At 33.7% G+C, this 17,518-nt stretch overlaps 1 protein-coding gene and 1 long non-coding RNA gene across 2 annotated transcripts; one reads left to right on the plus strand and one right to left on the minus strand.

Moving 5' to 3' along the window:
• Positions 1-351: 351 nt before the first annotated feature.
• On the plus strand, positions 352-2,212 carry LOC120263020. Its single transcript, XR_005537025.1, has 3 exons — positions 352-477; positions 702-752; positions 1,398-2,212. It is a non-coding gene; the product is annotated as an uncharacterized LOC120263020 (long non-coding RNA).
• Positions 2,213-11,873: 9,661 nt separating this feature from the next.
• On the minus strand, positions 11,874-12,395 carry LOC120263681. Its single transcript, XM_039271645.1, has one exon. The coding sequence runs from the start codon at positions 12,393-12,395 to the stop codon at positions 11,874-11,876; it is 522 nt and encodes a 173-aa protein (XP_039127579.1).
• Between the last annotated feature and the right edge of the window lie 5,123 nt (positions 12,396-17,518).

A 17,518-nucleotide genomic window follows, 5' to 3' on the forward strand; every position in this document is an offset into this window, starting at 1 on the left:
GTATCATCTATTATCTATTATTTATTATATTTTAGCTTAAAAGGGTTGGGTTATGGGTTTGATAGTTGTCGTGTGTGCTACTCAAATGCTCCAGACAATGAGGAATAGTCTCTTGGACATATATTTATTATAAACCATGAAAAGTTCATCATAAAGTGGCTCCCACATTTAAATAAAATAGAGCAATAGGCTATGAGGAAATCCTAAATCCTCTAAACTTTTCAAGGAGGATAACAAGGGAGTGAAAATTCTCATGTTAAAATTCATAAGTGATGTCTACAAATAAGAGGAAGCAATGTTCCTAATGTCTGAAGGCATAAAAGCCAAGATCACAAGCACAAGAAGGATGCCAATGGGAACCAGGAGTAGCATGACTGGTGGTGGAGGCAATGGAGGCAGCACCAATGGTAGTATCACCAAGGAAGCAGTGAGGCAAAGAAGCAAAACAAAGGACTCTACACTGAAGTAACTTGCATGGTGATGACTTTTCCTGTTACTATTTACTTGTTGCTGCTGTGGTGTTTTCTTGGTCTCTGTGATCCTTCTTACTCCCTTGCTTGCGCCCCTCCTTGCTCTTACCTCCATGATGTGATCCCAATGAGCTTGAATGTCAATCAGACCTTCTCTGAATCTTTGCTCTGTGTTCTTTGTCTCAAGATTCATTTACAGTTGGTTCCCTTCTTGTTCTTTCTTGTTCTCAGGTTGGAGGAGCTGTAGAAGGGGATCAAGGATTTGCACAGCAATGAACCAATGTGAGTTTCTGTTAATCTTGAATTGTCATGCCAAATTGAAATTATATATATATATATATGTGTATATATATATATTGAGTAGTAAGTAGTACCTTTGTTGCTATTTCCTTTTTCTCCAACTCTTTGATGGCTTTGCTTTGAGTTACCTTCAATCTTGAATAATCCTGCCATATGGGAATCAAGAAGAAAACTTTATTTTTTTTTCCTGAGAAACAGCAAGTAGATGCAAACAAGTTCTTAGATATATATGTAGGCAGAGAGAGAAGGGGAGAAGTAATCAATGTGAGTCTCCTTCAACCTGCAATAGTCATGCCAAACTGAAACAAGGAGGATAACTTGATTATATCTGAAAATTAGAGGCTAGATGCAAACAAGTTAATAAGGAAAGCGAGAATCAATACCTGTGATGCTATTTCCTTGTTCTTAAAATCCAAAAAGTCCTTTTATTCCTTGACTAAAGAGGAAGGTAGGAACTAGGAAAAGAAGGATGGAACAGTCTGAACTTTGGCTTGAAATGAAAGAGAAGTAGAGTAGCACCACAAGACCAGCAATGATGGTGAAATGAGGAAAGTGGGGTTACCAACTCTATATATCTTTTCTAAGTTTCTCTAATAGAGTTCCTTTCTTGTGCTTGTGATTTGTTAGGTAGGTGTGAGGGTGCATGGGGCCTGATGTCTTCTTATGTCTATATATATTATGGAGGGTGAGTACCATTGAGTGGAGGCTGTTTTTGCTTTTATGGATGGATTCAATGTACCATATCTTCTAGTTTTTGAGTTTTGTATTTCCCATGCTTAGCAGGGAGCAATAGTGTTTTTCTTGGAATAGGGTACTCTTATGGTTCTTCCCCCCTTTCCTCACTTCATTGCCCTCTCTACAGTGTGAGTTTCTCATCATGTTTCCTATTGTCCACTGTCTTTTTCATCATGTAAACTTTTTTTTTGGTTAATTGACTGTCTTTCTCTCTCTGTAGTATGTCTCCCTGTCTTTTTCTCATTGTTTAGTATCAATTTTTTGGTTCAGTAGTTCTCTTTCTATCTCTAGAGTGTCTCCCTGTTTTTTTTTTCTCTCATTGTTCTATCATGTAATTTCTTGGCAAATTTACTCTCTGAAAAAATTACCATATTACTTGCCATTCCCTGGGATAACTTTGATGCTTTAGGATTAAAATGACCTTTTTACCCTTTGCTTATATGAAATATATTATATGCATATTATTTTATGTTTTACCAATTAGTTCTCTCTGTCTGGCATGTGTTTCTCTCTTCTTTCTTTTTATTTTATTTTATTTTATTTCATTCTTTATCATGTATCTTACATGCTTCCTTCCACCACATCACTTGTTTTCTTTGTCTGTGTTTGTGCTTGTTTTGCAAATATATTCTACAAAAATTTATAATGACTTTATAGTTACTTGTCAAATTTATCCCCATGAGTTTTTGTAGGGTATGCATGCAGAAAAAGGCAGAGTACATTCATGGTCAAACTTGGTCTGACTGACAAACAAGTTGTTCATTATAAATCTGGGGTTCATAAAAAAAAGTCAAAAATCTTAGCTGGTTAATAGTGGACAATGTCATCAACTTAATAAGTCAGAATTATTAGTTCAATGCATTGCTGACTAATACATTGACATCAACTTGGCAATTTGGCATTAAAGTTTATGCTCTTTAAATTATTAAATCAGAAAAGTATTATTATTTTATTTTGGTTGTTGTGTAGCACTGAGCATAAAAATATTTAAGAGGTAAATATAATAATAATTATTATTTTTATTATTTTTTGATAAAATGAATAAACCACTTGTCAGGTGCACACGGACTTTTTAAATATACTATGTGCCTCATTTTGTGGTGAAAATTCGAACTTGGGTCTTGCCCACACGCAGGAGACCCTAGTACTACTAGCTTTCTAAATATATCATGCCATTATCTTACGGTGGAGGTTTCGAGAATGGTTTGAATTTGAGACTTTGTCCACACATTGCAGATTTTGGTGTCACAGGTCTTTTAAATATACCATCCATATCACACAGTAGTTAAAGTTCGAACTTGAGACTTTCTCATATGCAGTTTTTAATAGATTAAAACACTTTTGATAAATATGATTTTTTTTAAAAAAAAAAATCAAAATGTAATAGCAATTACCAATTTTCATGAGGGTATAGAAGTGAAGAAAAGGTTGAAAAGGGAATCCCAAGCAAGATATGAAGTTGGGTAGAATAATGGATACGCTATCTTTAATCACGGGATACGCTGTGTGGCTTCTTCTGTGGAGGAATGCGCCGGAATGTGAATAAGAAAACAGGAATAGGGATATCCCGGTTTCTCTTATTCCAATATGATATGCTATTCCAATTTTTATATATAAGAATAGTCTCTCAGTTCCACATTCATAGAACCATATCTTATTAGCACTTGCTACTTTTATTTCATGGTCTTTGGATTGGATTCCTTATGCCCACAATGAGACAATTTGGAGGGGCATTATTATATTAACATGCTTTGCTTGTTTTGGAATTGAGAGATGCCAAAAGTGTGTGTGTTCCTTCAATGCTAAAAGTTTGTGATACTTTTAGAATAAATATATATTGTTGAACAAAAGTTTGTGGTGGTTGTTTATTTTGATGATTAGAGTAATGATAATTGTGTTTTGACGATGATAATGACGGTGTTAGGAAGCTAGTGGATCGATGTGGATGCCGGGGATTCTTCGGTAACACTGTAATGGATTTGGTTCATTTTGTCACATGCTTTGTGAAAATCGCAGAATAAAATTTGATTGGAATGAGAAAAAAGTTTTTTAGCCAATGATCTTTTAATTTATTGGTAGTGGGTATTTATCATAGGAAAAGATGAAAGTTTGAACTTGAAACTCATCTGACAAGTGTAGGAAGCATAGATTTATTGAGGTAAATCATGCGCCTTATACAAACTCTTGATATAGCTTGTTATTCATTTTGTTAAAAAAAAAGCTCATTAGGTTGTGAATGCTTTTTAATTTTCTGAAATGTATGGGTGTTTTGTGCAAATGCATGTCTAAGGGTATACTTGTAATTTTATAGGATAATTATACGGTGTTTTGTGCAAAATGATTAATTAGTAATTTGGTAAAATTACACATGTATTGATAATTTATAGAAAATGTTCATTTTATTCTTAAATCGTTTTACTAGATAAGATAAAAGATCAATCAGAAAGGTGAGGACAAAGCAAGCATTATATATATATATATATATGTAAATATTTATGATTTATAAGACACATTTATGTAAAGATTGTTTGTACCAATACACTTATGTATGCGTTGGTATAGATACACATTTTGTCATTTTAGGCAAAATGGTTTAATGGCCAAAGTTTTTTTATTTTTGTTTTTTATTTATATACATCTCTATGGTCAATAGTCATTAAATTTATAAAATAAAATGGCAGTTTATTTTTTATTCTTTTTTTTTAATTATAAATAAGATTAGTGGGAAATGTAAGGACATAGGATTTTTTGATTTTTCAATAAATATATTTATATGTGCATTAGTTGACTTCTCAGTACAATAATATATATAACAAATATTTATGAAATACATGGCACATGTATGTAAAAGTTATTTATACTTGTATACATTTTTGCCATTAAATGGTTTACAAATTTTTATTTTTATTTTTATTTGGTAATATATTAAAATGAACTTTTTTTTTTATAAAATATGACAAGTATTTTTCTGAAGATGTGTACAGACGTGGAATAAAACTGATAAACATCCGTCAGATGGATTTTGAGGTTAGATCTGGGATTTCCTAGATAGATGCCTCGCATAAACATCTGCACCAATAGATTAAAATGTTACTTGTTATTAAAATAAACATTTAAAATTAATTGAGACAATAATAAGACTTTAGCATAATATATATTTTAAATAAAAGCGAAAATATCTAGCAATTAGAAAAGTAGGGAATCTTTAAAGAGTGAATGTTCTTAGTAGGGGATGGTTTGTGTCACCCATTTAGGCATCAAGAAGAAAAACACCGACCAGCTTGTTCTCTGTCGGTTCATGAACTTGTTTAGGCTCCACCTTCTTCCTCTACAACTGCTCCTGCCTTCACCTTTAATTTATTATTATTAATCCAATTTATTATATTAATAAAAATATATTATAATTTGTGAAAACAATAAAAATGGACTTACCTTGCTCTTTCTAATTTATTTATTTCTTAGGATTTCCTTTGGTAGAGAATGGAAATGTGCCACTAACTAGGACGGTGATACATTGTAACGACTTGATTTGGTTTTGATTTATAATATATATTTTTTTTAAAATACAAATAGTGTTGCTAATCACCAATCTGGTAATGTCGGGATGTGGGTTGCAAGTCTGAACTCACAACTAGAGATTCATTATTATCACTACTTTTAGTGAATTTCTTATACTCGATTTTCACAGTGAGATTAATGCCGTTGGACTATGAATCTTTTGACGTAATGTATTTCGCATATACCCTAAATTCTCAATTGTATTTTTCAATCCTCAATATTAATATAACTAGAAGTTTATTACCATCACTACATCCAGTGAGACTCTAATTTTAGACACTTGAACATCTCATACTTGTTTTTCGTAGTGGGGTCAATGTCGTTGGGCTATGAATTTTTTGACATAAATTATCTTACATATATCCTAAATTTTCAATTGTATTTTTTTAATTTTCCGCGTGAGAATTAATGACACTATGACTAATTTATCGTGGTGATGGTAGTTTTGATTTTATTTTTATTGATTGTTATTTTTATTTTTATTTCTTTTTAAGAAATATGAATCGGTTGTAGCAATCAAGTAGTTGAATTGAGAAGGGATGGTGAGCAAAAAGGAGTTTTTGATTTGGATTTATATGATGATAATGGCCGACATACAAATTTTGTCAACTTGATGGACAATTGTTGGGAAGATGATTGTAGGCTCTTGGGCTATAAGTACATGCTGCAGAAAACCCTAATTAGATGGCCATTTGTTTGGTGATACTTTTCATCTTAATATTTGTTTGTAGCTTTGATTATTTAGGATCTGCAATGTTTATGACTTACAAGCATATCGTCATCAATTATGGTCAACAACTTGGTGCATATTGGTCGATCTATGAATATTCATCCCCCCTAAATATACAAGTATAGTAATTAGTTTGATGTAGAGTTAGGCCATGAAAAAGTGTCCCATCCACTAAATAGTTCATAAAGTTTATCTTATATATATATATATATATATATATATATATATAAATTTGCTATGTTTTTAAGATCAATTTATTGATTAAAATTTTTACCTGTTTTTAATACATCGCAATAGATGAAAAAAATAGAAATCGATGGGCATGTAGTTGTTGTTGTACAATTTAAGGTAATAATTAAGAAAGTTTTGCAAAAATTAAGATTATCAAACGTAATTTATGCATGCGAAAGATATGGTCCAGACCACAAACTACATTTTGTATGCAAAATCGTTTGAAGATAGTTGTGGAATTCATGAACAACTTGGATTTGAAGCATTAAAAATAATAATAATAATAATAATAATAATATTAATATTACTATTAAAGATGTGAATGAGAAGAAACTATTTGACGTCAAATATGAATTAGAAGACCTATAGTATATCATAATTATTTAATATTTAATAATATGATAGTTTTTTATATATGGCAAGAGAAATTTTTAATAACAACCTGACATGTGCTATTAAATATCGAATAACGTTATATTTTGATGGAATTTAACTTTATTTTCACATGATTAATATATATAACAATAATAGCATATCTAATAATAACATATACAGTATTGCTGTCATACTTATAAACGACGAAGAAATACAAAACACAGTTTTTATTACATATTGAATATTTTTAGACTTGCATTTAAAATATTAAACACATAATATTTATACTAAATTAAGATTTATTTTAATAACTAAAGAAACTGATTTTTTTTAGACACATCAAGGAGAGGAATCATCTATTAAAGCAAATCTTTTTTTTTTTAATCAATTTATATTACTTTCAGATTATTACCTGTTCGATTAGCTCTTATCCTCGTCTTTTCAGACTCTTCCAACTCATTAGTATAGCATAATTTAATGAAATTATTCTTGCTTTAAATACAGAAGGATTTCATATTCACTGAATAAATACATAAATGCATTTTTCATATTAAATATTAATATGAATAACAATAATAGTAATCATAATAATGTATGTACAGTATCATACAACTTAGTATAAATGAGTTAACATAAGATATTTTATCAACCTATATCTTCTCTCTCTCCTTATGTTTTTTGTTTTTATCAATATATCCATTTAATTTACATTATGATTTATAATTACTTATTATATTATAGTATACTCCATATAGGATTTGTGCTATGACATTATTTATATTTAAAAATCCTTTATTATAATTCATTTAACAGAATTGTTTTTCTAGATAACCTATACGTCACAAATTTATAATTATTTCATAATATATTAAGATGGGTAATATGATAATCATTCATTAATTTAGTCATTGTATAAAGGATATTTATAATATACTATTTATCAATCATAAATATTACAGGATATTTACTTCTTCATGAGATTCATATTTTATTAGATTTAATGTATCTAACGACATAGGATAATTTTAGTTAATCATGAATTTTTTGTATTAAGTGAGTATTCATTTTAAAAAACATATATTTGTTGTATATTACTTAGTTAGTTAGTATTATGAATATTAAATGTATCTAATGATGTGGACAAATTGTGTTACAGATGAATTTTCATTGACTTTCATCATGAATAGAATATTTATTTAGCAATACTATACACTGTTTAAGAATCTATATCTTGTTTTTTTTATATATTTAATACTATATATTTAATTGTTATATAATGATAAGGGAAGGAGCATAGAATGTTTTCAATTGTAGGTAATATTTAGAAACTAACCATTGTATTTTATAACCAAGTATTACGGTATTACGTCACAAAAACAATCATGTTGTTAATTATAAAATGTGTGACATAATTGTTTTATCAAAAGGGAAAAATACCATTGTATAACAAATATTCAAATCATAACATTAATGCTTAAAATATGCCATTTTTTTGGATAGTCGCATAAATCAATATTTGATATATGCATGCAACTAAATCCTGTTACATTTAGGATTGTGTAATATGTGGAAGGGAGAATGGATATTACTTTTACATTTATAATACAATACATTATACTAACGTTACTATCTAATGTGGTTTTTTTTTAAATATTACAAAAAAAAATTACTAAATTACGCATGTTTGGGATTATTTATCAAAAATCATGAGTTGGTGGAAAAGCGAGTAAGCCTTTCCCTGTTTTCAACTTTTTAAATTTTTATTTTTAAAATATAGAAAAATGGGAGAGTTTCTCCCGTTTTCATTTTAATTAATTATGAAAACGGGAGAAACTCTCCCGTTTTCAATTTTATAAAAAGCACTCAGTATCGGATTTTCCTTTTGTCCTTAGTTGGTGTTGGTTGGTGTTAAGCTTTTTTTAAATATTCTCATTCCTTAGCTTTTTCACAAATGCTTTTATTAAAAAGCAAAAACAAGAACACCAACTATATTAGCCTTTAGTAACGGATATAAATATATCCGTTGAATTATTTTATTATTATTATTTTTATATAATACCCACTTCCCACTTCACACTATACTATCTACCCTCCATTCTCATTTTCTCTTCAAGTCTGATTGTGCGGGTGTTTTCTACTTTGCAGTGTCATGATTTCGTGATAATTTTTCGATGGCGTTCTTAAGATTATAGAGTGATCGCATTTCATCCATTTTGTCGGTAAAAGGTAATATTTATGTATACTTAGATAACTTTGAAATTAATTATTTATTAATAATTATATTAAGACATTAGTTTCACATAATAATTTTTTTATGTCATAATTATTAATCGTATTAATAATTATCTTATTAGCGACCCTAAGCATGTTTAATTAGATAACACACTATATTTTTTTAGGATAATGTTTTTAATAATTGTATTATGTCATAATTAATTATTGTATTAATAATTATTAACCTCGAGCATGTTTACTTAGATAACCTAGTATATTATTTGGTTATTTTTTTATTAATAATTGTATTAAATCATTATTTTTATATTAATGATTGTATTATAACATAATTATTAATCGTATTAATAATTATCTTATTAGCACCCCAATCATGTTTAATTAGATAATCCACTATATTTTTAGGATAATTTTTTTATTATTAATAATCGTATTATGTCATTAGGTTTTATGAATAATTTTATTATGTCAAAATTAATTATTGTATTAATAATTGTTATATTAACCTCGAAGAATGTTTATTTAGATGACTTAGTATATTATTCGGTTATTTTTTATCAATAATTGTATTAAGTCGTTATTTTATATTAATAATTATATTATGTCATAATTATTAATCGTATTAATAATCATCTTATTAGCATCCCAATCATGTTTAATTAGATAACCCACTACATTTTTAGGTAATTTTGTTCATTATTAATAATTATATTATTTCATTAGGTTTTATGAATAATTTTATTATGTCATAATTAATTATTTTATTAATAATTGTTATATTAACCTTGAAGCATGTTTATTTAGATAACCTAATATATTATTAGGTTTTTTTATTAATAATTGTATTAAGTCATTATTTTAGATAACCTAGTATATTATTAGGTTAATTTTTTATTGTATTAATAATTGTTATATTATGGCTGAAGCATGTTTATTTAGATAACCTAGTATATTATTAGCACACCAATGTTTATGGTTTACTCTTCAATCATATTTAATTTTTTTCGATGGCATATGTTCGGGATTTATGATTTTTTTCGTGTCTTATATTTTTTTCAAGTCAACCTATTTTATTTTTTTCCATTTAATATGAAATTGATTAATTTATAACTTTCTACGACTGATCGGGTTCTTAGGGTGTAGACATGTGTCCATCACGAGCCTCCTCCACAAATCATAGGTCTTTTTAAGAGAAGCGGGGTTCTATCATGCGGCTCAAATTCTTAATTTCCGAATTGATGCCGTTCTTGTGAGCGCATTAGTGGAGAAATGGCGGACTGAAACACACACATTCCACCTTATATGGGTGAGACAACAATCACATTGGAAGATGTGGCACTATTACTTGGCTTACCGATTAATGGCCCAGCGAAGTCATCAGGGCGAGACTTCAGACTAGGAAGTGTTATGCATGCGTGAGTTGCTCGAGTGGTCCCACTGGCGGAGCAAAGGAAAGGTCGAGTATAACTTTAGCGTGGCTTGAGGAAACATTTGGCATCTTTGTCATACGATGCGGTCGACGACGGATAGAATGTTATGTGCGTGCCTATATCCTAAGGCTTATCGGTTTGTGTCCTCGTGCGGATATGTCTTAGAATAGGGTTCATCGAAGTGGTTACCACTTACGAGGGATTTCTGACGAGGGAAGATACGAGTTGGGGTTCGGCATGTCTATGCACCACATGCAGGTCTTTATGCGCGTGCATCCAACAAAGATATGAAAAATATCAGTGGATTCATGATATTACTTCAATCATGGGCATGGTACATGATTTCAAGTATATCTCCTCGAACCCGTGCTATCGTATCCTTTCCCCTGGCTCGTAGGTGAGAGCAAATTAAATTGATGATTCATTTTACACTTAATTATAATACATTGCAATTATAATTCATTCTCATTTTTCAGGTGGGCGCACATTGAAGTGGATGATGATAGTCGTAGCAATAAGCACAATGTGAAGATATACAGGCAGCTACTAGATCGGTTGGAGATGCAACAAGTAATGTTGTTAAAAAAATTGATAATTCATACACATATTTTAGGTATTAATAATCATTGATTATTTGGTAAATAATTTTGAACAATTTATATGGCGGTCTTATGATTCGAACGAGATAATCGCACAAGTGCCACAAGACATTTTTGCAGACAGACCTTTATGGACTGCGTTTACATCATTGATTTGCTTCAAAGTTGTTGAGTGGTACCAAACAGATCGAGTGACAAGAAAATTTGGCTTCGCCCAAGGTGTTCCTCTTGATCCAGTTTTCATTGGACCGACCCATGATCATGATCTTTGTGGCAGAATTGACACAGATTGGGCATTGATGCACGGAAGATGGATTGGATACTGGAGAGATAGAGCGTCACGTTGCCTCAGCCTCAATGTTCCTGTTGGGAATAACGTAATGTCGGTGAAATATTATGACTGGTATACTACCAATACCATACTATTTTTATCGACAGATCAGGACCTGTTGGATCCTCGTACGAGAGGGAACACTCTTCCAGCGACCCTTAGAGCGTTTCCAATAGTGGTTAAAGATAAGCCACGACCGAGTCCTCCTGTACGAAGACGTCATCGGCATAGTTCTCGGGCCGAACTCGACGAGGCGCATATTCCTTGACACCCACATCACGAAGGGTACCAGTCATTTCACTCATCAGATGATATCAACGTTACTCGATCATCTCATCTCCATGGATTTCCTCCAGTTGAGCCCAGCAGATACTCGGTTGATTTCGGGATGGACTTTGTGCGGAATTTATTTGAATATCAACCTCATCATCCACCTATGGAACGCGGACAATCTAGTCATTTAACTTTATTTCGGCAACAAGACTGGGAATCACCCCCAAATCCTTCGTACTTTGCTACCAGCCTCAGCAATACACGATTCGGATGAATTATCTGATGATGACCCGCCAGCCGAGCAAGCACGATGACCTGGGCCACGGGGACTGCCCGACAGAGATATCCACCCACCTTAATGTTTTACTGAGAGGTGGCAGCGTAGACGGTAGAATAGACTCTTATATTAGTTGTTGTTTTTCTTTATTGTCTGCGCAAAACTATGTGTAGTATTATTTTTCTTGGTGTTCTATGTTATGTATTTTTTTAAATTTACTTTTTCTTCATATGCTTTAACAAAAGGCTTTAATGATAACTCATTGCATGTTATAGTTATATGGAAGGCTTACATCATTAAAATATTACAATGAAAAAGACATTTAGAGTATCTTACGACCTACTACATGAACCGACAATGTTGGGACAATTTCGGCGACTATGTCCTTCGTTGCGACATAAACCACAACATTTTCGCTGAATACCTTCCCTAATATCCATCTCATTATGAATCCTTGTAGATTTTGGTCTTCCTTTCGTCGGTCTTCTCATCGTAATATTAGGACGTAGACATGGACCATTATAAGGGTTCCAATATCCCTCATTTGATACTGGCTCAAACTCTTTACGATATACATTAAAAATTGTTTGAAGCCTATACATGTTGTCAACATACTCCTCCCAATGTAGAAGAATATGCCAGCATGCTGCAAGGACATGTCGACATGGAAAATGTAGAGTCTGAAAAGCACCACAGTCGCACCAATGTGATCTTAGGCTGATGCGAAAAGTGCTAGCTTGTCTCCCACATTGCGGGGGTGACATTTCATCTACCATGAATGACTTCTCTTCACGGTCGAATTGACGAATGAAAATGCTGGATGGTGCTTGTTGATTTTCTTGGATTGCCTTCATTAGTGATTCTGAGAAGATAAGGCCTGATGCGATCTGAGCTTGTGCATGTACACCTTTCCTCACAAACAACTCCGCAGAGTCGAATACGTTGATTTAACCATAGGCATGTTATAGGAAGGTTTCTTGTTCCCTTAAGCCTGAATTAACACATTCTGCGAGGTTGGTTGTCATGTGACCATACCTTCTCCCTTCTTTATCGAACGCTTGAGCTCACTTCTTCGCGCAGTATGTTATCTAACCATCTCGTAGCCTCTTCATCGTTGTTCGGTAGTAAAACCATACCGATGAGTTAAAAAAACTTGAATGGTTTTCGAATAACCCTGCAACATGGAACTTAAAAAGTTAAGATAACTTCAATAATTAATAACAATGTAAGAGTTAGATTAAAAAGTTAATCTTGTAACTTGCCAATATTGACAACTATCTCATTGCATTTCTTTGTTTACGAAGCGACACATGAAATTGGCCGAGATATGTCTAATGCGATAAACATGAAATGCATCGAGGAGCACTCATCTCATGGCCAAGTGATCTAAAAAGGCGATTTGATAGATGCATGGCGATCATATATAAAAGCATATTCCTTGTTGTGGTGTTACACTCTGGAGCGTAAGTTCTGCAGAAGAAAGCCCATCTACCCAACATTTCTCCCTCCACGATGGCAAAAACCAATCGGTAGGGATATTTTTTTATTCTTGTCTTGTGCGATTGCCAACAATAAAGTGCCTTTGTATTTGCCATAAATATGGGTGCCATCTATCCGGATGACCGGGTTTGCAATATTTGAAAAACCTCCACGCGGTGGGGAAGCTCGAGAAAACTCTATGAAAGATTCGAGTATCACGTGCCGGGTAAGGTATATCGTATCTTGGTCGGGTCTCAAGATCAACTATTGTCCCGAGGAACAAATTTTTTTGCAACGTGATAGCCATCTTGGTAATTCGTCGTAGGACTCCTCCCGATTGCCAAATCCTGCTTCAACCACTTTTTGCTTAGCTGTCCATACTTTCCTATATGTCGGTGTGTATCCGTATCGATTTTTGATCTCCGCTATTAAAACTGATACATTGATGCTTGGTTGCTGTTGGACTAGTGCTTGTATTTGACGACAAATCATGTTTGAATCTAGCTTCAAATGATCCTGCTATATCATTACTAATGAACATGTGTGAGGCCCAGTGTACTTTGTAATTTCCCAAAGTCGTCTCCGCTTCGTCGTGGGATCGCGAACCCCCGATTGCACCCATCGCCATATGACTTACATTTACGAGTATCGAGTCGGATCGAGACTCAATAACTTTGTATTCGACAGATTTAAGTAGCGATGAATGCTTAATTGCGGACACGACATCATCTTTGCTTGAAACCTCATGCCTACATGAAGATCTCCATTTGTCGTTGCTCCGGGTTAATGTATCGACATACGATAAAGTGTACTCGGGAAATTCTTGTGCGGACATTGCTTCCAAATCAAGGGTCCGCATATGTCTTTCGGAGGCTCCATTGGTGCCATCATGAAATTATGGCGGTCGTTGGAGCGTCTTGAAGATTGTATTTTTTTCTAGCCGAATATCATCAACACTTGCTTCGATGTCTTCCCCAAAAGTCGTCACCATCTTACGTCCTCATCGTCTCCATCTGGATCGGCCGTCTTGACCGAATTAGGTTTCATGAGTATCATGAAAAGAACTTGTTCGCCTTGGAGATGTTGTGAATTAGTAAAAATAATTATTGGGTGGTGGATCATCTTGTGCCCTCCACTCCGTTAAAGAGCCGTTCAGGTTCATTAACTTGGCATGGTGATAAAATCCTCTCCCATCTCAAATTGCGTTGAACCTCGTCATTTGGGGCGGTTTGTTGTTGGGAAGGAGCACCCTCGAAAGTTGCAGCGCTCAACTCCACGTACATTTCAATAATGCCAATATCTGGATTTCTTTTGTGGAAGTCGAACATCATCCGAACATCTCGGTCATTACGTAATTTGAATGACGGATAGCAAATCTTACCGGGATTACGAAGGAATTGGGGAGCCGATGTTTAATACATGAAACTCCTTGGTTGTCGGCGGTCTCAATGCTTTCTTGATGGATCTCTTTAAATTTTTCAGTAAGAGATGTCGTCTTCGACATAAAAAAATATGATTGATCGTCCGAGCGAAAATATAATTGTGTCTTCACTAGCAATGATTGAACCATTGTAGTAAACCAATACAAGTGAAGTATCTGCCATTGTTGAAGACAAGAAGAAGAAGTATGGGTGAGTGACTGAGTAAATAGTATGCAAGAGTGAAAATGGGCTACTAATGTTATTTTATATAAAGAACTCGAATTTTGAAAATTTCATTTATGAACATTACAGGTTTGACCGTCCTAATTACTGATTGGTCCAGGTTTGACCAACCTATTTTGTGCTAAGTACTAAGCCGGGTGTAGGTTTGGTAGTCATACTTTGTCCTAATCACTAAGCGGTCGCGAGGTTTGACCGGCGTGCTCGTCTTGGCCCGAGTGCAGTTGGTCATCCTGCTTTGTCCCGATCATCTGAGTGGTGCGAGGTTTGGCCGGGCGCACTTTGTGCTAAGCGAGTGCGGGTTTGTTGTCCTACTTTGTCTTTGATCACTAAGTGGTGCAGGTTTGACCTGTGTACTTTGTGCTAATCACTGACCGGTGCAGCTTTAACCGATCTACTTTATACTAATTCTTGTTGGTGGAGGTTTGAGTGACCTACTTTGTACTAATTCTTGACGCAGTCTGGGGTTTGGCAGACCTACTTTGTGTTAAAGTCTTGGCCGGTGCGAGGTTTGATCGTCTTACTTTGTGTTAATTACTGACCGGTGCAAGTTTGACCAACATACTTTGTACTAATTACTGATAGGTGCAAGTTTGACTGTCCTATTTTGTGCTAATTACTGATCAGTGTAGGTTTGACCAACTTACTTTGAACTAATTAATTATCGTTGCGAGGTTTGGTGACATACTACGTGCTAATCAGCAGCGAGTCGCAGTTGACCAGTCCTACTTTGTCCTAATTAATTACCGATACAAGGTTGACCAAACTACTTTATACCAATTCTTGGCCGGTCTGAGGGTTTGTGCTGAAAATCTTGACCCGGGTGCACTTTTTCATTGTCCTTCTTTGTGGTAATTATTAACCGGTCACGGGTTTGCGAGTCCTATTTTTGTACTAATTACTAACGGTGTAGGTTTGACCAGTCCTACTTTATACTAACTACTTACAGTTGTAGATTTAACCATCCTATTTTTGTATTAATTAATTACGGGTTGCAACTTTGACCGTTTTATTTCTAATATTTTTCGAGATTCGTAGTTTTTTTTAAAAAAATAAAAGGTTAATATATATATGAATAATTATTTTTTAATTAAAAAATTAATTATATAAAAAGAATTCTTTTAAAACCTAACAGCTACATGAGTTTTTTTTTAAAATAAAAAAAAAAAGAAAAACGGGAGTTACTTTCCCGTTTTCATTTTATTTATATAAAAAATTTAAAAAATTATGAAAACGGGAGAAACTCTCCCATTTTATATATGTTAAAATAAAAAATTTAAAAAAAGATGAAAACGGGGAAAGTTTTACTGTTTTCCACCGACCTGCGTATTTTGGTAAATAATCCCAAACATGCGTAATTTAGTAATTTTTTTTTATAATATTTAAAAAAAGCCTCACATAGTTTATTCAAATTTAATCAAATAAATAAATAATAAATGCGGTAAAAAGAAAAAAAAAAACGTTTATATTTAGTCCTCCTTATAAAAATAAAAAGGAGTTGCATAAGTCATTGTTTTCCAAAAAAATGAATAAATTTTAAAAAAGTATCACTGAAAGAACAATTAATTTCCCCAATTTTCAAGGGCCAGTGAGTGAATAGAGTGATTTGATGTGTATAGTTAGTCCCACATCGTAAAGAGTGGAGAAAAAGAAAGCATTTAAATATATAACATGCGAGCAACCGTTCGCCGAGCTCAGTCACGTGAGCTTGTAACCCGAGTGGGGGCTTAAAATGGTTTGGATGGTTGGGTAGGCTCCTTGGTCGGGCTCCGTCAGTGCTTTCGAGTCTGGTCCGCCCGAGCCAAGTGGGGAGTTGGGCCACGTGGGTTGGGCGAAGGCCTGGCCCACTTGGACCTTAAACAGGAGGGGAATGCGCTAGGCTGGTTTCACAGAGCAGTGAAAACCTCCCGCTCCCGACGGTGGCCGGATAACGAACCGGTGCACGAACAGCCCATTATGGCCTAGTGTGAGCCTGCCATTACCGGACTGCCACTTTTTTTACTTTTTCCAAAAAAAGAAGAGGTTTTAGTTTTTGTAATGTATATATATATATATATATACACTTGTTTCATATTTCAATTAAATGAGAATTGTCATGTGAAAAATACTAAGCTGGTTTACAAAGTAGCAAGCACCTCCCGCTCCCGACAGTGGGCAGGTAATGAATCGGTGCACGGTCAGTCCATTTTTGTCCCAGTGAGGAAATTAAGTATAGTATCCTCATACTTAATGAAGTGAAGGTATAGTTAATTAAGAGATGGTCTATTGATTTAATTGTAGCGTGACATATATAGCATGCAAGTGGCTATTAATAATCTTTTAGATCCTTTGTTCACCAAGTTTACAAGCATGAGAATATGGTTGTCTAAAGCAAGCCAATTAAATACTTTAACTTTGTAGAGACAAACACCTTCCCAGATTTTTTTTTTTGGTGTATAGTGGACAACAAAGGCCATCGTCGTTTAAGAAATTATAGGACTAGATTAAGAATTTGCCATTTGTTGTTAGTCTCCTTAGTTTAAGATCTCTATTATTTAGGTAGTGGCCTATGCCTTGAATCCTTATAAGAATATCAACCACGGAGGGGTCATGTGCCGCCGTCTAAGCCCATAGCATACGCACAAGGCCCTTGAACCCTTGTTTGGTTGGGGGATTTTAGAGGGGTAGTAAGGAGTGAGGAGGACTAAGGAGGAGTGATGGTTGTTTGGTTAGAGGGGTAGCAAGGACTGAGGAGGAGTGTTGGTTGTTTGGTTGGGGGAGTAAGGAGGAGAAGCTTCATCCTCCAAACCCCTCATATCTCACTCCTCCAAATCGGGGTCTTTTGGAGGGATGAGATT

Source organism: Dioscorea cayenensis, chromosome 6 (genome assembly GCF_009730915.1).
Source record: "Dioscorea cayenensis subsp. rotundata cultivar TDr96_F1 chromosome 6, TDr96_F1_v2_PseudoChromosome.rev07_lg8_w22 25.fasta, whole genome shotgun sequence".
Lineage (NCBI taxonomy): Eukaryota > Viridiplantae > Streptophyta > Magnoliopsida > Dioscoreales > Dioscoreaceae > Dioscorea > Dioscorea cayenensis.